Source organism: Chrysemys picta, chromosome 20, assembly GCF_011386835.1.
Source record: "Chrysemys picta bellii isolate R12L10 chromosome 20, ASM1138683v2, whole genome shotgun sequence".
Lineage (NCBI taxonomy): Eukaryota > Metazoa > Chordata > Testudines > Emydidae > Chrysemys > Chrysemys picta.
In genome coordinates, this window is record NC_088810.1 from 11,211,019 (window position 1) to 11,236,438 (window position 25,420).

Here is a 25,420-nt window from a genome sequence, read left to right on the forward strand (position 1 = left end):
CCACCGGGTGTTGCTAGGGTAGAAAATTTTCTCCGACGATCGTGCACGCGGCGCACGCACACCTATTGGAATCGATATGAGCAAGAACTCGAAGAAGAACCAACTGAACCAACCAAGGCATGCTGAGGATACTCAACTGTGTGAGCAGCTCAACTGAAACCAATGAGGTTACTCACATGTTTAAAGTTATGCGTGTGCTTAAATGCCCCTGATTCTGATCCAGCACACCCTCAATAACCCATTGCTGTGGCACTGAAGTAACTGGGTAATTCCCACTGACTCCTTTGAGAGTGGCATTTCAGTCCATACATCAGTGAGCAGGCCCACCGATGGCACGGGGGGAAAAGGGGCAATTACCCAGGGCCCGGGCAATTTAAAAGGGCCAGGCGTCCCCAATCATTGCTGTGGTAGCAGCTAGGAGCCCTGGGCCCTTTTAAATCACCCAGGTGGACTTCAGGGTTCTTAGGCGCACAGGGGGTGGTACCTACGGCAGCGAAGGCAGCCAGGCAGGCATATGGAAGTCCTGGCCGTGCCGAAAGAGCACACCCAGCAGTGCAGCTGCCCTGGGACCTGGAATTGTTGCCGGTGGGCCTGTCAGTGGGAGCCACACGTGCTCGGGGTTAAATTCTGAGAGTTGTAAGCACCTTTGACTCCCATGTATTTCAATGGGAGAAAAAGTTAATCTCCTGGATCTCCCCTCCTAACGCCTGGATCTCCCACAGCTTTGTTCTTATGCTGTTTCACTCTGAAGACCACTAGAAATGTTCCACAGACTCCTATGGCCCATAGACACTGAACTACACCATTGCCTGCTTGCTAGATACATTGCACTTATAGCCAAATTGCGGATAAGCTACCTGTGTCTGTCATTCTTTCAAGCTTGCGAGTTCTTCTAGGGGAGACTACTTGGGTACACTTAACCAAACAAAGGAAATCCTACAGAATAGGGGGAGCTCTACCCTAAGAATCACTGCAGACCCCAATGCCCCAGGAACCTGGATCTTCCCATCCCCATGCTCAGGTCACTCACCATCTCCTCTATCAACAGGGGAAACTGTTGGATTAGTCCCATTGCCACCTGTTTCGACAGAATCCCAACCTCCTAATTCATCACAGCTGGACGGTGTCCTCCAGTCATAGACAGTGACTCCAAGGTTCCCGCAAGTGTCTGCGTAGGCCTCCAGCGCAACACAGAGAATGGTCTTGTTCCCCTCATTCAGACACACGTCATAGATGCAGTTGTCAAAGACGTTTTTGGGGCTCACTGTGGAGTGACACTCTCTGAAGGGTCCTCCCGCTGCTTTACTGATCACCCCACAGTGACTGTCATCCCCATACAGATCTCTCTTGCTCTCATCACATGTCAGGCAGTTCTCTTGGCAGGAATGCCAGCAAAAGGGGTCCCGGTCTTGAACTTTCCAACTGGCAGCCCAGTCCACGATGGCGGAGACTTTGATGCCGTTGGAGGACATCATGTCGTCTTCTGGGTTCTGGTTGAAGTTCCCACAAAGACCGCACATGGCACCATAATAGCTGCTGGGGAGGGTGATTTCCAGATGCCAGTTCTTGTTGTATCCCACCCGGAGGCCAACGTCCGTCTGCATGACAGTGCTGAGGCCCTTCTGGTACAGTCTGATTTTACCATCTTTCAGCGTCACCGGGAGACTGGTGATCACACCGTTTAGCTAGAGATAGACAGGAGGGGAGGAACACGATGGGCATTATTCTTCTTTCATCCTCACTTGCAATTACTCCAAATGCAGTCTCACCATTCATTTTGGCTGTTATTCATTGTCACTCAAACCAGCAGCAAGTAAAATAATGGTCAAATCCTTAATCCTTGTTTACCCATTCCTTACTCAAGAAGAACAATTGAAATCAATCCAAAGTCCCTGAATAAACACAGTATTTATCTAGCTTCACTATCTACCTACAGTATCTCTTTCCAGAATTCCCCATATCTCTATGTAGATTCTACCTATCTGAAATAGCTATCGATCTAGCCACAAAGTCTTGTTTTTGCTATCTATCTATCTATCTATAAGTTTTTCAAACATACAGATCAGATGTATTTATGTACTTGTATTGCCCACCTGACATATTCAGCTGACGGTATCTGTTTGGGATTCTGTTTGTGCGAGAGACTACACAAACAAAAGTACTGTGCTTTGTAAGTCGAAAAGTGCCAGAACCCTGAGCTGGGAGACTCACCCGGACTTTGCCAACTTCCCTCTTGTAGATGGAGATGTTGTACCCATAGATGTAGACGTTGGTCACTCGCAGAAAGGAGATATCCTGGCTCCCCCTATTGGCGTTCTTCTCATCAATGGTGAAAGGCTCCAGGGTAGCAGCACTCCCACAGTATTTGGCCAGGGTGTAGGTGCAGGTGCCCTGGAAGTCAAACTTCAGACCATCAAAAGTTTGGTAGTGCATGTCCCCTGAGCCCAAGCAGGTTCCCGAGTAGTCAGGAATACATGATGTGTGGCCATCCTCAGTCCGGCATGTCTCTTTGGTCCGGCATTTCAGAGCTTTACAGGCATCTGAAAGAAAAAATGTTGGTCATATCAACATGGCAGGGTACTTAAGTCCAGTATCTAGGCTCCTAAGTGCTACAGTAGTATAAATAATCATAATAATCTATATATAATAAAGTAGTAAGGCATGTATCTATGCCATGCCAAGAGTCCTAACCATTGTGAGTTAAAGGTATCTCAACCAACCACTACCCTTACTCTACACCTAGTTTGTATTCAACGATATAAGGGAGACTGCCCACAGTTCTTTAAAGATTGATTCACCACCCATGCAATTTAACACAAACTCGCCAACGCAGTTGTCAAGGCTGCTTCCCCACTCTGAACTTTAGGGTACAAATGTGGGGGCCTGCATGAAACTTCTAAGCTTAACTACCAGCTTAGATCTGGTCCGCTGCCACCACTCCCAAAGTGCTAATTCCCTTCCCTGGGTAGCCTTGAGAGACTCTTCACCAATTCCCTGGTGAATACAGATCCAAACCCCTTGGATCTTAAAACAAGGAAAAATCAATCAGGTTCTTAAAAAGAAGGCTTTTAATTAAAGAAAAAGATAAAAATCATCTCTGGAAAATAAGGATGGAAACTAACTTTACAGGGTAATCAAACTTAAAGAGCCCAGAGGAATCCCCTCTAGCCTTAGGTTCAAAGTTACAGCAAACAGAGATAAACACTCTAGCAAAAAGGTACATTTACAAGTTGAGAAAACAAAGATAAAAACTAACACGCCTTGCCTGGCTGTTTACTTACAAGTTTGAAATATGAGAGACTTGTTCAGAAAGATTTGGAGAACCTGGATTGATGTCTGGTCCCTCTCAGTCCAAGAGCGAACAACCCCCAAAACAAAGAGCACAAACAAAAGCCTTCCCCCCACCAAGATTTGAAAGTATCTTGTCCCCTTATTGGTCCTTTGGGTCAGCTGTCAGCCAGGTTCGTGAGCTTCTTAACCCTTTACAGGTAAAAGGATTTTGGAGTCTCTGGCCAGGAGGGATTTTATAGTACTGTACACAGGAGGGCTGTTACCCTTCCCTTTATAGTTATGACAGCAGTCCACATGCCCAAATAAATCAACACAAAATCCCCAAACATGATCCCCCAGACACACACCCCTCATTCGTCACCCACACAATTCAACACAAAATTCTTCAGCCCAGTCCCCCCAATACAAATTAACACAACCACCAACACGACAACACAGCCAGCACATGATAACCCCAATCACATAGCTCCTCATTACAGCACACACTCCTCTTTCACCACCTTCCAAAATTTCTCAGCACAACACAAACACTTGCTCACCTATATTTAGACTTGCCATAAAACAATAAATGTGAGTGGCAAAGCTGTGGGTTATCAATTAATAACAATAATGATAGCATGGGAGAGCCAGACTGGTTATGAGCACAACCTTCAGGCAGAACCAGCTTACCCACCCATTGCATGCTGAGCGGATGGCAAGTCCATGATAGTCAACAGAACCTGGCTTGCTGCAAGTTATAGTCCCAATCCAGCAAAGAATTTAAACATGTGAGTAGTTCCATTGAAATCAGTGAGGCTACTCACATGCTTAAAGTTATTCATGTGCCTAAGTGCATATGTCTCTGATCCGGGAACATGCTGAGCACCCTCAATAGGTTGTTTCTGTGGCACTGAATTCATTGTCGAATCCCCATTGATTCCAGTGGAAAAGGATTTCAGTCCATAAGTCAGCAAGGGCTGCAGGTGCTAAGAGTCAAATTCTGAAAGGTTTAAGCACCTTCAGATCCCCACATGCGTCTGATGAAGTGGGTATTCACCCACGAAAGCTTATGCTCCAATACATCTGTTAGTCTTAAAGGTGCCACAGGACTCTCTGTTGCTTTTTACAGATCCAGACTAACACGGCTACCTCTCTGATACTTCAGATCCCATGCATTTCAATCGGAGAAGAACATCTCATGGAGCTGTCTCCCCTCTTAACTCCACAATTGTCTATAGCTGCTTCACTCTGAAGACCACCAAAAAAGTTTCACAGCCCCCTATACTCCATGGACACTTAGAAACACTGAACTCCACCACTGTCAGCTTGCCAGATACATCACACATATAGGGTATATATACATAGCAGACTTGGGCAGCTAGCTTACACTGTCACCTGTGACTTTGCATCCACGCTGATATTTTTAGATATCGATCCCAAGCCAAGTGAATGTGTGAATGTCCACCTGAGCTGATAATTATGCGTCCCAGCTGCATTGTACATGTACCTGAGCCAACTGAATCAATGATTGTTTTAGATCTCATTAACTAACAGGGCCAGGCGCATTAGCTCTTGGCTGAATGACTGCTAGGGGGATCCTGGATATTTCCATCCCCATGCTCATCAATAAGATAAACAGATTGACTACCGCTATCGCAGTCAATAAGAAACCAAGCTGCCAGACTCACCACAACTAGATGGTGTCCTCCAGTCATCGACAGTGACCCCATGCTTCCTGCAGGCTTTCGTGTAGGCCTCCAGCGCCTCACACAGAATGCTCTTGTCCCCCTCATTCAGACACATGTCATAAATGCAGCTGTCAAAGAAGTCATCGGCGCTCACCCTTGAGTGACACTCTCTGAAAGGCCCTCCCGGTGCTTTACTGATCACCCCACAGTGACTGTCATCCCCATACAGATCTCTCTTGCTCTCATCACACATTGGGCAAGTGCCTTGGCAATAATCCCAGCAAAAGGGGTCCCGGTCTTCGACTTTCCAACTGGCAGCCCAGTCCAAGATGGAGGAGACTCTGGTGCCTTTGGATGACGTCATGTCATCTTCCGGATTCTGGTTGAAGTTCCCACATAGGCCGCACATGGCCCCATAATAGCTGCTGGGGAGGGTGATCACTACACGCCAATTTTTGTCATGTGCGATCTGGAGGCCGAAGTCCGTCTGCAGGATGGTGCTGAGGTCTGTCTGGTACAGTCTGATTTTACCATCTTTCAGCGTCACTGGGAGACTGGTGATCACACTGTTCAGCTAGAGACAGAGAGGAGGGGGGAGGTATGATAGGTGTTATTGCTCTTTCATCCTCACTTGTTCTTACTGCAACTGTCATCTTGCCACTCATTTTGGCTGTAAATCATTGTCACTTTAACCAGTGGCATGTGAAAGAATCACTGAAATCAATGGGACTTTCCCTGAATAAACACAGTATTTATCTAGCTACACTAGCTGCCAGTTTCTTTCTATCTATCACAACCATGTCAAACACAGAAGACCAGTTGCATTTATGTACTTGTATTGCCCATATGATATATTCAGCTCATGTCGCCTGTATCTAGGATTCCATTTGTGTGAGAGGCACTACACAAAAAATACTGTTTGTTATAAGTAGAAAAGGTGCAGAGCCCTGAGCTGGGAAACTCACCCGGACTTTGCCAACTTCCCTCTTGTAGATGGAGATGTTGTACCCATAGACGTAGATATTGGTCACCTGCCAAAAGGAGATATCCTGGTTCCCCCTGTTGTCGTTCTTCTCATCGATGGTGAAGGACTCTAGGGTAGGGTCACTGCCACAGTACTTAGCGATGGTGTACTTGCAGGTGCCCTGCAAATCAAACTTCAGGCCATCAAAAGTTTGGTACTGTGCATCACGTGAGCCCAGGCAGATTCCAGTGTAGGCTGGAACACATGCCTCTTGGCCATCTTTAATTTTGCATCTCTCCTTGATCTGGCATTTCAGGGTTTTGCAGGGATCTGAAAGGAGAAAAGCCCAGTTTTATCAACAGGGAAGGGAACTCAAGTCCAGTGTCTAGGCTGGGAGATCCAGCCCTGTCATGGGCACGGAGTTCATGCAGAACCAGCGGAGCTAGCCAGAGGACACTGAGAGGTTGGGAAGCCCGGGATACTCAACGGCACTTAGTTTGCTGGAAGCTGTGGTTCTAATCTATCGAAACACTTAATCAAGTGAGCTCAGTTGAAATCAAAGAGGCTACACACATGCTTCAAGTTATGCATGTGCACAAGTGCCTGATCCAGCAAACTGGCTGAGCACCCTCAATAACACATTGCTATGGCACTGAAGTCATTAGTCACAGGTGCTGGAACTGGGAGTGCTGGGGGTGCTGCTGCACCTCCTGGCTTGAAGTGGATTCCAGTGGAAGTAACTTTTACAGTTTGGTTCAATGGCTCTCAGCCTCCCCAATGTAAAAATTGTTCCAGCACCCCTGTCATTGGCTAACTCCCAGTGATTCCATTGGGAGAGGGAATTCAGTCCATAAATCAGTGAGAGCTGCAGGTGCTAATGGTGAAATGCTAAGAGGTGCCAAGCACCTGTGACTCCCATTGGAGGAAAAGTTCATCTCAGAGATTTCCTTCCCCTCCTAACTCCCCACAACTCAGTTCTTATGCTGCTTCTCTCTGAAGTCCACCAGTTCAGTTTATAAAGGCTAGTGTGTGTCCTCTCCATATCGAAGGAGGGGAGGACTGGGTAATGAACTTACACTGGTCAGGCTTCTGACCAAGGCAAGATGGTACAGTTCTGGGATGCAAGGCTGGGGTGCTGGGGGGAATTGGCTGTAGCCTCCCTATTGTTGGTTCATAAGTGGCTAGGAGAAGTACTCATGTAACTCAGTTGAGTGTGCCCCTGCCTGTGGATGTCTGTGTAAGTGCAGTACCCACCAGAGGTTTGTAGCTTGCCAACAGCATCATAGTGAGAGGGATACCTCAGGTTGGACAGAGGGCTCAGCAGTCCCACAGTCCAGGTTTCACCCTGGGAACCTCTGTAACAATCAAACTTCTTGCTGAATTTCAAATTGCCTATCTCTGTCTATGATTAGCTAAGCAGGATCAGGCTGGTTAGTTAGCAGAAGGGTATTTCTTGAGGAAAAATAAGCGTAATAAATAATCTGTTGTAAACTGGTTTCTCCCATCCCTACCTCAGTTATTCCACCCACAGTAACCCCTCGGGGCATATTTCAATCAGTGACTCTACTTCACCTTGGCTGATGCAGCCCATGATACCATCTCTGATCTGGCAAGTTTCTTCTCTGGTGCAGCTGTGGGCTTTGCAGGTCACCCCTTGGGCAGAAACACAGGTGCAGCTCTGCTGGCACTCATTCATCAGGATGGTCTCGCTGGGCTGAGGGGACATTTGGAAAAGGGGAAATAACACAGTGTAATGGGGAAAATATTTATAATAATTTCTGGCAGTGCTAAACCCAGAGATGTGTGGTGATGTGTGTGAAGTATCTGTTCTGTTATCATATTATTTGCTCTTAATGTTAAAGAGAAAGGCTGTCTCATAGGCTCAGCACTGGACCAAGGGCCAGAAATAACACCTAGGTTTTAACCTCCCATCTGCTCCTGACTCACTATGTGGCCACGAGCAAGTCACTGCCTCTCTCTGTGCCTCAGTTTCCCGACAGAAGACAAAGGGAATTAAATAATCTTGTCTTTCTTGGTGCTTTGGGCATTGGGTACTAGCAGAGTGGGGGTGCCAGGCTGGATGGGCCAAAGCTCTGATCCACTAACTAACCCTATTCCTGGCTAGTGTAGGGATTAAGATGTGGATAAAGCAAACATTAGATCAGACCCAGACCACTTGAGGCGGTACCTTATAGTATCTCCCACGCTCAAAGCACCCACAGCTCTCCAGAGTCACACAGCCCTGGCCGTCGAAGAAGAAGCCCTCGTCACACTGGCAGCCTTCAGCACAGGTCTCCGGGCAGTCCATGATGTCTCCAGTGCAGGAGGTGGTGCAGAGGCTGGCACACATCTCATAGTGGCTGTTGGCTGGGCAGGTCAAAGCTTAAATAGAGAGAGAATTGATTTAGGGCAGGAAAGATCTCATACCATGAACCAGAGGTACAGAGACATGAAGGGGAGGAGAGCAGGGCTGGGAGGAGAGGACCAGGACACTTATTTAAGGTTGGTTTCCATCCAAAGGAGTTTCTGAGGAAACCCAGAGGTTTGGAATGAGATGCTTTGAAATTATGACCCTCCCCAGTGCATCCCAGAGCTCCATCAGCATCACAGCACTTACTGCAGAAGGAGGTGCTCCTCCAGGACAGGATGGGGGCCTCAGCCTCTTGGCAGGCTGTCACGTAGCTGTGGATGCTCTGGCACAGAACCTTTGCATCCCCGTTGCCCAGGCACAGATCATACAGGCAGTTGTTGAAATACGTGCTGGGGCTGACCATGCCATGGCAGGTGGCAAAAGGGCCGTCAGGGGCTGTGAGCAGCCCGCAGTAGTTGTATTCTTTGAAGACATCTTCCCTCCCATCCTCGCAGACTGGACAGCTGTTCCCAGCACATTTGTCTGTACAGGAGGCTTCTGGGATCTGAACTTCCCAGGCAGACCCGAAGGATGCAGTGTCGGAGGCCACCCTGCCATCGGGGAGTAGGAACTCGTCATCCTGCTGCCCTTTGTAGTTCCCGCACAGGCCACACATCCGGCCATGGTAGCTACCCGGGACTGTGACTCTGGCATGGTAAACCAGGTCATAGCTCACGGCGAGGCCAAAGTCAGTTTGCACCAGGACATTCACGCCATGCTGATACGCCCAGAGCCGCCCATCAGCCACGATCACAGGCAGGTTGTGGGACACCCCGTCCACCTGGGAGAGACAGAGCATCCCGTGTGAGCTGTGGGGAGTGGATACTGTAGGGTTTGGGTTATGGGCAGTGAGTTTTGAGATTTTGTTATCATTGACACTGTAGCGTAAATCCAGTATAACTCCAGATCTCACTTTAGAATAACTCCAGATTTACGCCAGTGCCACTAAGATCAGAATCTGGTCCCAGGCCTGCAATAAATTAGGCAGTAAAAGCCCTGATCATTGCATCACATGATCACTCTGGCCCACATGTCTCTCTGCCCCCACCTCACTCCTGATCCTTTTTCTTTCCCACTCCCTCCATCTCCTTGCCCTGCTCGACAAAGACCTGGCTGGGATGATTTAGTTGGTGTTGGTCCTGCTTTGAGCAGGGGGTTGGACTAGATGCTCTCCTGAGGTCTCTTCCAATCCTAATCTTCTATGATTTTATGATTCTTTGCCTGGACCTGTTTGGGAGCTGACTTCACCACATCTCAGCTGTTCCCCTCTGTCCTTAGCTTCAGGATGCTCAATGGCCTGAGCCCAGGGTATCTAAAAGATCAGCTAAACTTCAGGGATGAAAACGATGTGTAAGCAGGGTCTGAATGAGCTGGGGGAAAGGACTCCAGGAACAGACGGTATTTGCATAAACACACCTGCCTAGGTATTCAGCAGAGGGGGCTGCTTTGCCAAGTGCTCAATTTTGGCAGGTGTTGGGTTACAAATCACTTGTACAGACACTCTTCTCTTAACCTGTGTATTATATACATCAGCTTTAATAATATTTTTAAATTTGAGTGGAGGGGTAATGAAATGTTGTTATCCCAATTGTATGAGCAGAACGGGACTTACCCGGTCCTGACTGATTGAGGAGTTCCCCTAAACAGAAGCTCACTTGCTAAGCAGGGGGTAGAGAGGCCAGATCCCAGTGAAAGAATGGTGATGGTGGTGCTGACTAAGGAGTCCTAGACAGCATTTGACTCTCCGCTGTATTGTTCAGTGATCGCTAGAGCTGAAATCACTGGTAACCAGACGCTGAGCCTTAGATCTGGTGTGGGACCATAGGGGCTGGTGCACCCATGGGGAAAAAATGGTGGATGCTTAGCAACCAAGCTCCCTCTCTCTCCCCAGTGCCTCTCTCCTGTCGGCAGGCCCCACAGATCAGTGCCTCCCCCTCTCTCCCCGCCCCTCCCGCCTGCCACGAACAGCTGTTTCGTGGTGTGCAGGAGGCTGGGAGGGAGGAGCGAGGACCCAGATCGCTATGGGGAGGGAGCAGAATGGGGCGGGAAGAGGCAGGCAGGGGTAGGGTTACCATATTTCAGCAAGAAAAAAAGAGGACGGGAGGAGCCCTGCCCTAGCCCCGCCCCTGCCCCTCCCACTTCCCGCCCCCCCAGAACCCCCAACCCTCCCCCGTTCCTTGTCCCCTGACTGCCCCCTCCTGGGACCCCTGCCCCTAACTGCCCCCCAGGACTCCACTCCCTATCTAAGCCTCCCTGCCTCTTGTCCCCTGACTGCCCCAACCCTTATCCACACCCCCACCCCCAGACAGACCCCTGGGACTCCCACGCCCCATCCAACCACTCCCCACCCCCTGACAGCCCCCCCCCCAGAACTCCCAACCCATCTAAACCCCTCTGCTCCCTGTCCCCTGACTGCTCCGATCCCTCTCCGCACTCCTGCCCCCTGACAGCCCCCCCCCAGAACTCCCAACCCATCTAAACCCCTCTGCTCCCTGTCCCGTGACTGCTCCGATCCCTCTCCCCACTCCTGCCCCCTGACAGCCCCCCCCAGAACTCCCAACCCATCTAAACCCCTCTGCTCCCTGTCCCCTGACTGCTCCGATCCCTCTCCGCACTCCTGCCCCCTGACAGCCCCCCCCAGAACTCCCAACCCATCTAAACCCCTCTGCTCCCTGTCCCCTGACTGCTCCGATCCATCTCCCCACCCCTGCCACCTGACAGCCCCCCCAGAACTCCCAAACACTCCCCCCCTGCTCCTTGTCCCCTGACTGCCCCCTCCTGGGACCCCTGCTCCTAACTGCCCTCCAGAACCCCACCCCCTACCTAAGACTCCCTGTTCCTTGTCCCCTAACTGCCCCCTCCTAAGACCCCCCCCAACTGCCCCCCAGGACCCTACCCCCTACCTGTACCCTGACTGCCCAAAACTTTCTCCACTCCCCCCAAAAAGCCGCCCCCCGTTTCTTGACTGCCACCTCCAGAACCTTCCTGCCCCCTGACCTCCTTACCCTGCTGCTCAGAACAGAGTGTTGGGCTCTGTGCAGCCGAGCCGGACACGTGGCTGAGCTCCCCAGCACAACAAAACCCAGTCCCTGGCCCTGCACAACAAAACCCGGTCTGGCCCTGCACAGTGCTGCTGGACTGGGCTGCAAGGGAGCTGCCGGCTCAGAATGCAGGGCGGATCCGGCTCCTCTACAGCTGCTCCTGAGTCCAGCCCGGGACTTCCCTGCAGCCCTCCCAGCCGCTCGCTCTGCTAATCCCGGACATTGTGAGTGCTTTACAAATTCCCCCCGGACGCTATTTTTAGCACACAAAAGGAGGACATGTCCGGGTAAATCCGGACGAATGGTAACCCTAGGCAGGGGTGAGGCCTTGGGGAAGAGGTGGAGTGGGGGTGGAGCCTGGGGCACTTTGAAAAGTTGGTGCCTGTGTGTGGGACAGTGTTGCAGTGTAAGAGACTCTACAGCCTGCCCTAGCAGTGAGGTTCCCCGGTACCCTCCGAAATCACTGAGAGCTGGGTCAAGTGGTGGGACCTCAGAATATGCTATCGCAGCAGAGAGACAGCGGTAGCAGGGTGTGGTGGCAGTGGGGTCGTGAAAACAGCAGTGGCAGAGTAAACAGTGGGGCAGCAGTTGATGGCACAGTGGCCAATGGTGGCAGAGTGAATGGCAGCAACTCTGAGTCACAGTGGCTGCAGCAGTGGAGGTATTGCTGGACACTTTCCCCCCTGGAGGTGGGAGGTGAACTCATGTGAACACACCTCTGAACTCTGGGTCTTCACTGACCAAGGACAGTAACTGTGAGTGGGGCGCAGTGGAGAGACAGGGGAGTGATGTGCTAAAAAAGGAACATTTGTGGTCTCACTTAAACACTAAAAGGTGAGAAACGTAGGCAAAAGACACTGCCCAATGTACTTTGGGATGGGTGTTTGCTCATGGTCACATGCTTTCAAATCGTGCTTGTGGGGTTTTCCCAAATTCATGCTGGGTTCCTTTTCCCTTTTTATTTGTCAAAGGGGAAGTATTGCCTCTTAGAGATACTCAGGGGTGGTGTTTAATTTTCCCTGGTTACTGGGCAGAGGCTCAAGCCGGTTCTGTTTTGTATTGTTAGGAGGAACCCCTAGATATTGAACCTGGCCCTTATTGCTGCCCACTCCATCTGGCAGAAGGGCTAAACATGACTGACAACTTCGTTCCTAAGGGACAATGGAAATCTCTACAATAAGGTAAGACTTTGTCTCTGCACATGGCAGAGCATTATTAGGTGCTGGTCCAAGACTGGGGAATGAACTGCACCAGGAACTAAGAACCTTTGCAAATCTCCCCACCTTCTGCTCCAAGTGCAAGATGCATTTCTTTGTCCTCCCTTCTCCAACATGTATACATAGCAACATAAGTGTATATTTATTATTATTAAGAAAAATCCACAACAAAACACCCCACTGAACACACAACTTCCCCTGGGGAGAGGAGGAGAGAACAAATAGGAGACAGAAGTGAGTCACATTGCTTAGTGTATTACTGGAAAATGCTCAAATACTGCAGTGATGAGCATGGAATAAGAACCTTGTAACAGGGTGGCTTGCCCCTTAAGGGCTAGTGGCCTGAGGCAGCCAACCCTTATTACTAAGGAGGCACACCTGAGCACCAATCACATGATTCCCCTATAAGAGCAGCTGGTGAAGGCCAGGCTGCTGGCCCAGCACAAAGAGTTGTCAGGGAAAACAGGAGAGAGTGCAGAGGCTGATGCAGACCAGTACGTTCCAGCACGGAAACCTGAAACTCGGGAAGTGAGAAGACAGGCAGGAAATGCCTGGGAGTGACCAGATAAAGAGGAAAATGGGTGGATCTGAAACCTTTATTCATAATGTGTGCTAATTTAATAAACCAGACCCCTAGGAGGGCTGCTATTATTAGAAGTTGTAAAAGTTATTCAGAGGTCCAAGAGGGTAAACCGAGGAAGGCCACCTATAGAGTGACCTCTGGCCACAAGAGGACAAACCAGTATAGAAGAGAAGAGAATCTCTCTTGTCCAAATGGAATCAAGAATGATCTAAATGAGGATCTGGAGAAGGACTTACCATGATGAGTCCCTGTTTGCTCCGCAGCAGGGTGAGTGTGATCCCATACACCTGGATGGACACCAGCTTGGCCAGGGACGCATTCCTAGTGCCCCAATCTTCTTTCTCTACGCTGATAGTGAATGGTATAAGGTCACTGGCATCAGTGCAGGTCTTGGCCAGGATGTAAGTGCAGGTGCCTTGGAAGTCAAAGGGGACCCCATCGAAAGAGAGGTAGTGGGGATGGCCAGAGGCAGAACAGGTTGCAGATCCAAATGGGTGGCATTTCTGGATGCTGTCCACCACCCCGCATTGCTCACCAGCACCACAAGAGAATTCCCTACACACAACCTCCCCACCAGCCTGACACACGCACTGCTCCTCGCACGAACCGCTCGGGTGGAAGGTCTCCTCAGCCTGGTAGTAAAGTCCTCTGTGGAGGCATCCGCACTGGGAAATGGGGACGCAGCGGTCACCACTGAGAACAAAGCCGTCGTCACACACGCAGCCTTCCTTACACTGGGTCGTGCATTGCACCGGGGCATAGAGGTTGCTGCATGTCAGATCACAGCTGCTGATGCAGAATTCATAGTGACTGTTCAGGGAACAGGACGGAGCTGTAATTAGAACAAAGAGTTCGCTCATATATAACATTAGCAATATGTGCAATGAACCATCACAGAACATGCAATTTCATTCAAGCTCCTAATTTTCTATTTCCTTAGTTTGGTTAATTAATAAAAGGGCAACATCTCTAATTAGGTCCCAGGTCTCTAATTAGGCCCCAGAGACACCAGGTAATGGGATATAGACAATCTCTCTCTAAGGGTTAGACTTCTAATCTGGTCCAAGATCAGAGTGTAGGGAGTGGAGGGCTCGTGGGCCTGGAATTGTTCTGTAGAGCTTTTCACCACTAGCTTTTTGCTTTGACTCCAGGACAGTAGTGCCTAAAACTCATTCACAGATGATGGCTTATGGGAGACGAGTTGGTGGGTTCCCAGACTAGTTCCTAGTGGACAGACATCACAGTTATTAAGACTCTGCTGACTCCCAGCTCCGATTATATCCAGTCTCAGCAGGGAAGCCAAGGACTGGACGGACCACAGAGGGAACTACTACAGCCCCAGACAGTACCTCTCTGGCCTGGGGTTCAGTACATTGACAGGGCATGGTGAGGGGCCAGCTCCTATGACTGTACCCATCCTTTGGAGAGAGGGCTTCTTTGTCACTTAAGAAACATTCTGCAGAACAGGATAAGCTGAGCATTTAGCTCAACATTTACCAGCCAACAAAAATTAACAAGCCCCATGGGACAATCAATAGTGAACATGGCGACTCACAGCAGAATTTCGTAGTCCTCCAGGGATGCACCATAGCTCCAGCTTCCAGACATGCCTCGGCATAGCCAGCAACGGCCTGGCAGACATTACTCTCCTGCCCACTGAGGACACAATAGTCGTACACGCAGTCTACAAAGTATCCATGGGGGTCCACTTTGCTGTGACATCCTCTGAAAGGGCCACTCTTGTCTAGGATGATCCCACACTGCCCCCTGCTACCTTGTTGTTCCTTTTCAATAGCCTCTACACTTGCGCATGGTGGTATCGTTACTGCAGAGCATCCCGGGAGGTCGCCCACCTTCCAGCTCTGGCCAAAGCTGATGTGGCTTGATGCCAGCATGCCATCCCTTATGAGCATGTCATCCTCCCTGTCCCTGTTGAAGTTGCCACACAGACCACACACGGCTCCCGCGTAGGTGACTGGCAGAGTGACCGTGATGCGTCCTGACCACCCAGCATAGGTAACAGTGAGGCCAAAGTCTGCCTGGATCACTGTGGCCCAGCCCTTTCTATACACAGTGATTTTCTTATCATCGAGGTTGAAGGGAAGGTTCATCAGGAAACTATTCACCTGTTAAAGCAAGACACATGGGATATGAAACATCACTTGCCTCTGCTGGAACCTCTCACCCCAGCACAGAGCGCTGGTCATCTGTAAGAGCAAATCATTCAGTATATGAAACATTGCTCTCTCGAGGCAGAACCTCTCACTCCAGCACATAATTATAATAAAAATCCACCTGTGTTAAACTCTTTCTCCACTCTGCCCTGCTCCCTTTCCTACAACCTGCCTGAATCCCAGCTCTCCAAACAGGGCAGGATCCTCCAACCAGACTTTCATTACCTCTGGCTTTGCCTATTGCAGTTCCCTCCTCGCTGTTCAACCTGAGCCGCAGCTCCCCAGGTTCCCACATATGTTGGATGCTACTGACACCTTCTGACCCATCTCAAGTGAAATGACAACACTTTAAATATCTCCATCCTCTCCCTGCTCATAGAAGAATCCAGTTACCATTCATTCTATATTTCACAATCCTTCTATGCACTGTCTGTAACCTGTGTTGATGACACAGGTGACTTTCTAGAAGTGTTTTAGAGAGACTCGAGACAACTCACCAGGACTTTCCCAGGGAATTGATTGCTGACCCTGAGGTTGGTCTGATAAACCTTGATTTGTAGAGGAGCAGTATTGTTCTCCTGGAAGTAGACTTCAAAGTCCACCAGTCCCTTCGCTTTCTCGCACAGGGCCGTGAGCTGGTAGCGGCAGGTGCCTTGGAAGTCGTATCTCTGTCCATCAAAGGTGGCATAGTGCATATTCCTTGTCACAGAGCAGGTGGCGTAGCTGGAGGGGTAACAGCCCCGTATGCCATTCACTAGCTCGCACCTCTCCGAGTGTTTGCATGTAGCGGCCACGCATTCGACTTGTCTAGTGTCTGCGTTGCACATGCACCATGTCCCACATACCTCATCGACCCAGAAACTCTCATTGGGGGCATAGGGGCGCCCCTCAAACAGGCACCCACAGCTGCTCTTGGGGATGCATTTTCCCTGGCTCAGCACAAAACCATCCTTGCACTGGCAGCTTTCCACACAGGGGTCTTGGCAGCTACTGGGGGCTGACTGGTCCACACATGTGGCTGGACAGGCTGTTCCACAGAGCTGGTACTGGCTGTTCTCCAGGGGGCACTTCATGGCTACGGAGTGAAAGGCCAACAGATTTAGCAGCAAATTCTCTCCAAGCAAAAGCTTGGATGTATCTTATGGCGCACTGAGAGCCTCGAATCCCAGTGACCTCAACAGGAAATCCACCAATATGCGCAGGACCCAACAAGATAGAGGAGGAACTTTGTCACTATATATATATATATTACACACACACTCTCTCAGAGAACATGAAACAATGGGTGTTACCATACACACTATAATGAGAGTGATCACTTAAGTTGAGCTATTACCAGCAGAAGAGAAAAAAAACTTTTTGTAGTGGTAATCAAAACTGTATCAAATGCCTTACTGAAATTCAGGTATGTAAGATCTGCTGCATTTCCTTTGTCTAAAAAAAATCAGTTATCTTCTCAAAGAAGGAGATCAGTTTAGTTGGGCATGATCTACATTTTGTAAAACCATATTGTATTTTATCCCAATTACCATTTACCTCTATTTCCTTAACTGCTTTCTCTTTCAAATACTTGCATACAACTAAGGTCAAACTAACAGGCCTGTAGTTTCCTGGATCACTTTTCTCTCTTTCTTAAAAATAGGACCAATATTAGAAATTCTCCCCCAAGTTTCCAGATTCATTAAAAATCCTTGCTATTGGCCTTGCAATTTCATGTGGCAGTTGCCTTAATATTCTTGGATTGAGATTATCCAGGCCCCCCAATTTAGTCCCATTAAGATCTTTGAGTTGGACTTCCACCATGTGGATTGGGGAACAGCCCAGAGACCTTCCCCTCTGGAAGAACCCACAGTCCAGGTCAATTGGGAGGTTTGGGGGGAACCCGAGCCAGCCCTCTACTCCGGGTTCCAGCCCAGGGTCCTGTGGACGGCAGCTGTCTAGAGTGCCTCCTGTAACAGCTGCATGACAGCTACAACTCCCTGGGCTACTTCCCAGGGCCTCCTCCAAACACCTTCCTTATTCTCACCACAGGATCTTCCTCCTGGTGTCTGATAACGCTTGTGCTCCTCAGTCCTCCAGCAGCACACCCTCTCACTCTCAGCTCCTTGCGCCTCTTGCTCCCAGCTCCTCACACTCACACCATAAACTGAAGTGAGCTCCTTTTTAAAACCCAGGTGCCCTGATTAGCATGCCTTAATTGATTCTAGCAGCTTCTTCTTAATTGGCTCCAGGTGTCCTAATTAGCCTGCCTGCCTTAACTGGTTCTAGCAGGTTCCTGATTACTCTAGTGCAGCCCCTGCTCTGGTCACTCAGGGAACAGAAAACTACTCATCCAGTGACCAGTATATTTGCCCTCTACCAGACTCCTGTACCCCACTGGTCTGGGTCTGTCACTATATATATATATATATATATATATATATATATATATATATATATATATATATATATACATACACACACACACACGCATACACACACAAACATATACATACACAGAGAGAGAGAGAGAGAGAGAGAGAGATCTTCCTACTGTATTTTCCACTGCATGCATCTGATGAAGTGGGTTTTAGCCCACGAAAGCTTATGCTCAAATAAATTTGTTAGTCTCTAAGGTGCCACAAGTACTCCAGTTCCACATGGGAAATTATTAGTTAAATTGGAGAAGATGGGAATTAATATGAGAATTGTAAGATGGATAAGCAACTGGTTAAAGGTTGCTTATCCAGGACATATTGAAAGGTGAATTGTCAGGCTGGAGGAAGGTTAATAGTGGAGTTCTTCAGGGATTGGTCTTGGGATCAATCTTATTTAACATTTTTATTAATGACATTGGCACAAAAAGTAGGAGTGTGTTAACAAAATTTGCAGATGATACAGAGTTGGGAGGTATTACCAATAAGGCGGAGGACCGCAATATCATACAAGAAGATCTGGATGACCTTGAAAACTGGAGTAATAGAAATGGGATGACATTTAATAGTGCAAAGTTCAAGGTCATGCATTTACAGACTAATAACAAGAATTTTTGTTATAAGCTGGTGATGTATCAGTTGGAAGTGACAGAGGAGGAGAAAGACCTGGGTGTATTGGTTGATCACAGGATGGCTAAGAGCCACCAATGTGATGCGGCTGTGAAAAAAGGCTAATGCAGTCCTAGGATGCATCAGGAGAGGGATTGCCATTAAAGACAGGTAAGTGTTAGTACTATTATACAAGGCACTGGTGAGACCTCATCTGGAATAGTGTGTGTAATTCTGGTCTCCCATGTTTAAGAAAGATTAATTCAAAATAGAACACATGCAGAGAAGGATGACTAGGATGATCCAAGGAATGGAAAACCTACCTTATGAGACAAGATTTGGCTTGTTTAGTCTAATCAAAAAAAGGCTGAAGGGAGATAAGATTGCTCTCTATAAATACATCAGAGGAATAAACACCAGGGAGGGAGCGGAGCTACTTAAATTAAGCGCCAATGTTGACACAAAAACAAATGGACATCAACTGGTCATCAACAAGTTTAGCTTTGAAATTAGATGATACCCATCACAGGAATGAAGTTTTGGAACAGCATTCCAAGGAGAGCAATAAGGGCATAACACCTTACTGGCTTCCAGACTGAGCTTGATAAGTTTATGGAGGGGATGGTATGATGAGACTGCCCACAAAGGCATGTAGCTGGTAGCAGCAATGTCTCCAACAGCCAGTGATGGGACACTAGATGGGGAGGGTTCTGAGTTACAACAGAGAATTCTTTCTCAGGTGTCTGGCTGGAGGGTCTCACCCACATGATCAGGGTCCAGTTGATTGCCATATTTGAGGTCAGGAAGGAATTTTCCCCCCAGGTCAGATTGGCAGAGACCCTAGGGATTATTTGCCTTCTGCTGCAACTTGAGCCAGAGGTCACTTGCTGGTTTAAACTAGTGTAAATGGCAGATTCTGTAACTTTAAGGCTTTAAATCAAGATTTGAGGATGGCAGTAACTCAGCCAGAGGTTAGGGGTCGGTTACAGGAGTGGATGGGAGAGGTTCTGTGGGCTGAAATGTGCAGGAGGTCAGACTAGGTTAACATCATGGTCCCTTCGGACCTTAGAGTAGTGGTTCTCAACCCGAAGTCCACAGGTTGCTCTAGCCCATGTGACATTAGGGTGACCAGATGTCCCGATTTTATAGGGACAGTCCCGATTTTTGGGTCTTTTTCTTATATAGGCTCCTATTACCCCCCACCCCCATCCCGATTTTTCACATTTGCTGTCTTGTCATCCTATGTGACATCCTCCGGGCCATAAAGGTCTGTCGCATCTTACGCGCATTTAACATGCACAAATTCAGCTTTACGCATTCGGCAAAAACAAAAACAAAACAAAAAAAAAAGAGAAAAATAACAATTTAAATACTGTTCCTGTAGTGCGGGCGATTCCGCCCACCATTACACTCAATGTAATTTTGACTATATGCGGTTTTCGCTTTACATGCTGACCGTGGAACATAACCCCAGCGTAAGATGAGACAGACCTGTACAGATAATATATATATAGTGTGGATGCAGCCCATATAACACCTAGAGAGCTGCATATACAGTCCACAATAGCAAATAGGTTGAGAACCACTGGCTTAGAATCTATGATTCTATGAGTGACTTAAAAACTGTCATCTTACCCCAGCTCCCATGTATTATCGGTGGACGTTAGATACTCAAAGTGACAGGCACCTTAGCAGTTCCACAGACAGACAAACACTGTGGGTACAATAGAACCCAGGAGTGCCGATTTCCCAATCACTGCTCAATCCCAAACCACTCGATCCAGGGCTAGAACTCAAGAGTGCTGAGCCCCAGGTTCCCCGGTCTAACCAGCAGACCGTAGACCTTGGCATACAAATCTGTACTCACAGCATCTGGCCAGCTGCCTCCATTCCCCAATCCTGACCCCCTCCAGCTGGCAGGCGTCTGCGTAGGCCTTCAGGGCCTCACACAGGGCCTTCTGGTAGCCGTCATTGTGGCACAGATCGTACACGCAGTTGTCCAAGTAGACTGTAGGATCCACCTTGCTGTGGCACTGGCTGAAGGGCCCATCTGAAACCTTGGTTATGAGGCCGCACAAGGCCTCCTCCTTGTACTTTCTGGCAATGCTGGCGGCACAGGGCCTGCAACCTCCAATGCAATCGTGCCAGCAAAACTGATCCTCATCTTCCACCACCCAGCTTTTCCCCAGAGCAGCGACACTGGGAGCCAGATCCCCGTCCGGGGTCCGGAAGTCATCGGAGGAGTCCCCATTATAGTTGCCGCACAGGCCGCACAGGCTCTCAGAGAAGTCATTAGGGACGGTGATCCTCAGGTGGTTGTTCCAGTCATAGGTCACTGTAAGGTTGAAGTCGGTATGGAGAACGAGGGAGGTGCCGCTCTGATAGAGCCGAAGGGCCCCGTTGTTCAGGGAGATGGGTAAGTGGGCCCTGATGTTATTCACCTTCGCAGTGAGAAAGAAAGGGCAAAGGTCAGAATCGAGAGCACAGGTCTGTCATGTACATACTGAGCTCTCCTCTGATATAGTTTTTCACTAGTATTTGCCTATTCATCAAAATCAAAAGCGTTTTGAGAAGATTGTTCCTTTTCCAAGGAGTTCTGATGGAAACAAGGCCGATTTCAAAACCTGTCTGTTTTTTCCAGCCACCAGCTCCTCAGCAGCCTGCCAGGTGGACTGACCTGACCTCCATTCGTCTTCATAGAAAATGTAGTAATTTATGAGTTTCGTTCCATATTGGAATGAAGCTAATTTTCAAAATATTGAAATCTTTCTGCCAGTGGAATTAGCTTTCTCAGGCCAGCTCTATCTAATGTGATGTTTTAATCCAAATTTGTTTCAACTTTGTGTCCAGATTCACTGGAAATTGTGATTTGGCCCCATTGCTATTCATAGGATTTTTCCAACCAGGTCCTACATTATATCCATGATTATGGTGTAGCCTGTTGTAGACAAAAGGACTGAGGAGAAGAATGAGTGGGAGCTACTCTAGGGGACGGGGGCTGCATTGGTTAGAACCATTAGGGAGCTGCTCTTGTGGGGACAATGCTGTGTGGGTGAGAGCCCTTAGGAGGAGCACTTGAGGGGCAAGAGGTCTCAAGGAGCTGTCTACAATGTTCTAGGGTCCCTGAGGTACCTCAGGTTGGAGCAGGCTCTGTAGGGTAAAGCCCTGAGCTGCCTAGCTGTGCCTCAATTTCCCCATAACTTAGAGTTCAGGCAATGTCCTCCCGGATCCAGCAGTACAGCACTCTGTAGCACCATGCTGTGACTCTGAGGGACAGTGCCCCCAACTGACCTCCCACATCACTCCCTGCCACACAGCACCTGCTAGATAGGCATTGGGGTCAGCACTGATTGGCCAGGACAATGTTCCCTTTTAGGTGGCCCACCCTGCCCCCTGCAGCTCACCACAGCACCTGCTGTTAGCACTGACTCTGAGCACAGGGTGCCCCTATTAGGAAGGCTACCCATCCACTAGCACAGTGTTGGGACTTAAGGAACAGCACTGATACAGCAGCAGAGCACACCCTACTACTTCAACAAGATTCCCCACTGAAAAGCTTTGGATTACTTCATTGCAAAGGTAACCTATCTAACTACTGACCACACCGGGCCTTGTCTACGTTGGGCGTAGCCTGGGGGCTGCTTTAAATGGAACTGACTGGCTGTGGTCCCATAGGGGCCATTAGCCAGCTGGGCACTGTCAGGGCCCATCACCTCCCAGCCACTCGCCTTTGCCTGCTCTGTCCTACCCACAACATGCCCCATCTGTGGTGGGGGCTGCAGTTTCCTGCCCTCTATTTAGCAAAGCCTACAGGGTGGACATAGGAGCAGGGTGGACATGCGCGCCCAGCACTCACCCACACAAAGCCGGCTTCAGCCCTGACTGCTGTGACAGTGACTCCATCCACCTGGACAGTCACTGACCCACTGTAGAAGACCTGTGTGTTCCCACTGTTCTCGCTCTTGGCCATGACATGGAAGGAGGGCAGGCCGGAGGCATCCCTGCAGGTCTTGGCCACGGTGTAGGTGCAGTTGCCATGGAAATCGTATGCCCGTCCATCGAAGGTGTGGTAATGAAAGTATCCCCCAGCCCAGCACGTGCCCCGAGAGACTGGCACACACTTTGGCTGCTCATTTATCATCTTACAAATAGTTCCTTCCCTGCAGCGGACCACACTGCAGGATGGCTTTGGAATAACTAATGGGGAAAGACAATAGAAAGACAAGAAACAGCAGACTAATCATCTCTCCCCCCACATATATCGTTATATCTATCTATCACCATGCACTCCTCTGTCTCTCTTCCTCTCTCCCCATACACACTTCCTTTGCATCATTCACAAACCTCCCACGAGCCCATGCTGAGGAAATCTCTGCATGTGTGTAATCACAGCAAAACCAGCTCTTATGTCTCCTTCCCCGCAATGCCCGGCAGAGGTGGAACACCACCTATGGGCATGTTGTGGGCAGCATGGAGCAGGCAAAGGAGAGTGGCTGGGATGTGCTGGGCTCTGACAGTGCCCAACTGACTAATGGCCCCCACAGCCAGTAGGCTCCAATTTAGAGCAGCCCCTAGGCTACAGCCAGGAGGAAGATCTATGAGTGTGATCAGCTTCCTGACAGCTGCCCACTTGGCTCTGCTGTGCACATCAGAAGATGGACGCAGCAGAGACTCTGACCCAACAAGTGTTTCCATCTTTCAAGTCGAAATTCTCTAATATTACGGGTCAGCGTTCCAGGCTAAATAAAGGAGGAGAGAGAATGAGAAGGGTGAGGAGACATAATTGAAATGACTTTACTCACTGCTTATGCAATAACCCCTCAGGGCATGTTTCAATCAGTGACTCTCCTTTACCTTGGCCGACGCAGTCCATGACGCCATCTCTGATCTGGCAGGTTGCTCCACTGGTGCAGTTGTGGGCTTTGCAGGTCACCCCTCGGGCAGGAACGCAGGTGCAGCTTTGCTGGCACTCGTTCATCAGGACCATCTCACTGGACTGATGGGATGTTTGGGAAGCAGGAAATAATGCAATGTAAGTGGAAATGGTTATTTCTGGCAGTGCTAAACTCAGAGCTGTGTGGTGAGGTATGTGGAAAAACTATTGTGTCATAATATTATTTCTCTTAACGTTGAAGAGAGAGGCTTTCTAATGAGCTAGGAATTGGGCTGAGGGACAGAACAATGCCTAGGTTTTAACCTCCCATCTGCTACTCATTCACTGGGTGGTGTTGAGCAAAACTGCCCCCCTCTATGCCTCAGTTTCCCCACACCGGACAAAGGGAATCAAATCTTGCTTTTCTTGATGCTTTGGGCATTGGATATTAACAAAGCAGGGATGCCAGGCTGGATAGGCCAATGCTCTGATCCACTATAGCAAACCCTGTTCCTGACTAGTGTAGGGATTAAGATATATGAAAAAAAACTTTAGATCAGACCCAGACTCCTTGAGGCTGTACCTTGTAGTATCTCCCCTGCTCGAAACACCCACACCTCTGCAGAATCACACAGCCCTGGCCATCGAAGAAGAAGCCATCGTCACACTGGCAGCCTTCAGCACAGGTCTCTGGGCAGTCCATGATGTCTCCAGTGCAGGTGGAGGTGCAGAGGTCAGCGCAGACCTCATAGTGGCTGTTCACTGGGCAACTCACAGCTTAAATAGAGAGAGAAATAAATGATGGCTGGAAAGATCTCACACCATGGCCTAGAGGGACAGACACGAAGGAGAGGAGAGCAGGAGAGGGAGGAGAGGAACAGGGCGCCTTTAGAATGAAACATGAGATTGTTGGTTCCCACCCAGAAGAGTTCCAGAAGAAGCCCAGAGGGCTGGAACAAGATGCCCAGTAACATGACCCCCTCCCTTCCTCAGGGCATCCCATAGCTCCTACACTATCAGCGCACTTACGACAGAAGGAGGCGCTCCTCCAGGGCAGGATGGGGGCCCCAGACTCTTGGCAGGCCGTCAAATAGCTGTGGATGCTCTGGCACAGAACCTGTGTGTCCCCGTTGCCCAGGCACAGATCATACAGGCAGTTGCTCTGATACACACTGGGGCTAACCAGGCCGTGGCAGGCCGCAAAGGGACCGTCGGGGTCTGTGAGCAGCCCACAGTAGTTGCGCCCTTTGAAGACCTCCTTCGTCTTCTCTTCGCAAACTGGACAGCTGTTTCCAGCACATCTGTCTGTACAGGATGCTCCTGGGATCTGGACTTCCCAAGCAGAGCCAAATGCTGCCGCATCAGGGGCTGTCCTGCCACTGGGGAGCAGGAACTCCTCGTCCTGCTGTCCGTTGTAGTTCCCACACAGGCCACACGTCTGGCCATGGTAGCTCTCTGGGATGGTGACCCTGGTCTGGTAAACCAGGTCGTAGCTCACAGTGAGGCCAAAGTCTGTTTGCACCAGGACATTAGTGCTGTGCTGATATGCTCGGAGCTGCCCATTGACCATTATCACGGGGAGATTGTGGGATACCCCGTCCACCTGGAAAAGACAGCACATTCCCCTGTGAGCAGGTAGGATGGACACTGCATGTGTGGGTAGGGGCTATGGACAAGTTTTGAGATTCAGCTCTCACTGACACCATGGGTTAAATCCAGAATGACTCATGACTCCTGATTTCACTTTGCAATGATTTGTCCTCACCTTCCAAGCTCTTGACATTGTCACCCAGACTTACATTTCTGATCTCATCTGCCAGGCACCTCCCTTCCTCCTCATCCTCTCTCTTTACCTTCCCCAACTCCTCAACCCATGTTGGCCTGCTCCTTCTTATGCCAACTCCTGGACTCAGAACAGTCTCCTACTTCTTCTCCATCTCCCCCCTGCCTAAAAACCCACTTCCCTGGTGACGCCTCCTTCCTTCATTCCTTCCCTCCCTCTCCTATATCAAACAATTTCCTATGTGTTCAATTTGCCCCAAATTAGACTGCTGGCTTCACAGGACACTAGGGTCTGGGACAGATTCTTCAACACAGAGGCCAATGGAGATATAATGGGGAGGAATTTTACCCCATGTTTGCAAAATGTGAGCTATATGGAGGGGGTTCACCAAATA

General features: G+C 49.3%; 1 protein-coding gene across 11 annotated transcripts in view; it reads right to left on the reverse strand.

The window, feature by feature from the left end:
* Positions 1-25,420, reverse strand: part of LOC101947369 (IgGFc-binding protein-like) — a 365,233-nt gene that overhangs the window by 41,148 nt on the left and 298,665 nt on the right. For 8 of the 11 annotated variants that reach the window (XR_010594098.1, XM_065574394.1, XM_065574392.1 and 5 more), the window contains 15 exons: positions 24,273-24,846; positions 23,827-24,020; positions 23,225-23,366; positions 22,227-22,567; positions 20,238-20,811; positions 15,845-16,422; positions 14,729-15,299; positions 13,410-14,005; positions 8,540-9,113; positions 8,111-8,304; positions 7,495-7,636; positions 5,924-6,252; positions 4,959-5,532; positions 2,212-2,540; positions 1,031-1,685 (listed from right to left, as the gene is read on the reverse strand). Coding sequence is in view for 10 of the 11 variants with exons in the window: in XM_065574394.1 (XP_065430466.1) it covers positions 1,031-1,685; positions 2,212-2,540; positions 4,959-5,532; positions 5,924-6,252; positions 7,495-7,636; positions 8,111-8,304; positions 8,540-9,113; positions 13,410-14,005; positions 14,729-15,299; positions 15,845-16,422; positions 20,238-20,811; positions 22,227-22,567; positions 23,225-23,366; positions 23,827-24,020; positions 24,273-24,846 (6,367 nt within the window). In the remaining variant the exon portion in view is untranslated. The remainder of the gene's footprint in view (positions 1-1,030; positions 1,686-2,211; positions 2,541-4,958; positions 5,533-5,923; positions 6,253-7,494; positions 7,637-8,110; positions 8,305-8,539; positions 9,114-13,409; positions 14,006-14,728; positions 15,300-15,844; positions 16,423-20,237; positions 20,812-22,226; positions 22,568-23,224; positions 23,367-23,826; positions 24,021-24,272; positions 24,847-25,420) is intronic. The other 3 variants (XM_065574386.1, XM_065574393.1, XM_065574395.1) reach the window with 3 other exon arrangements.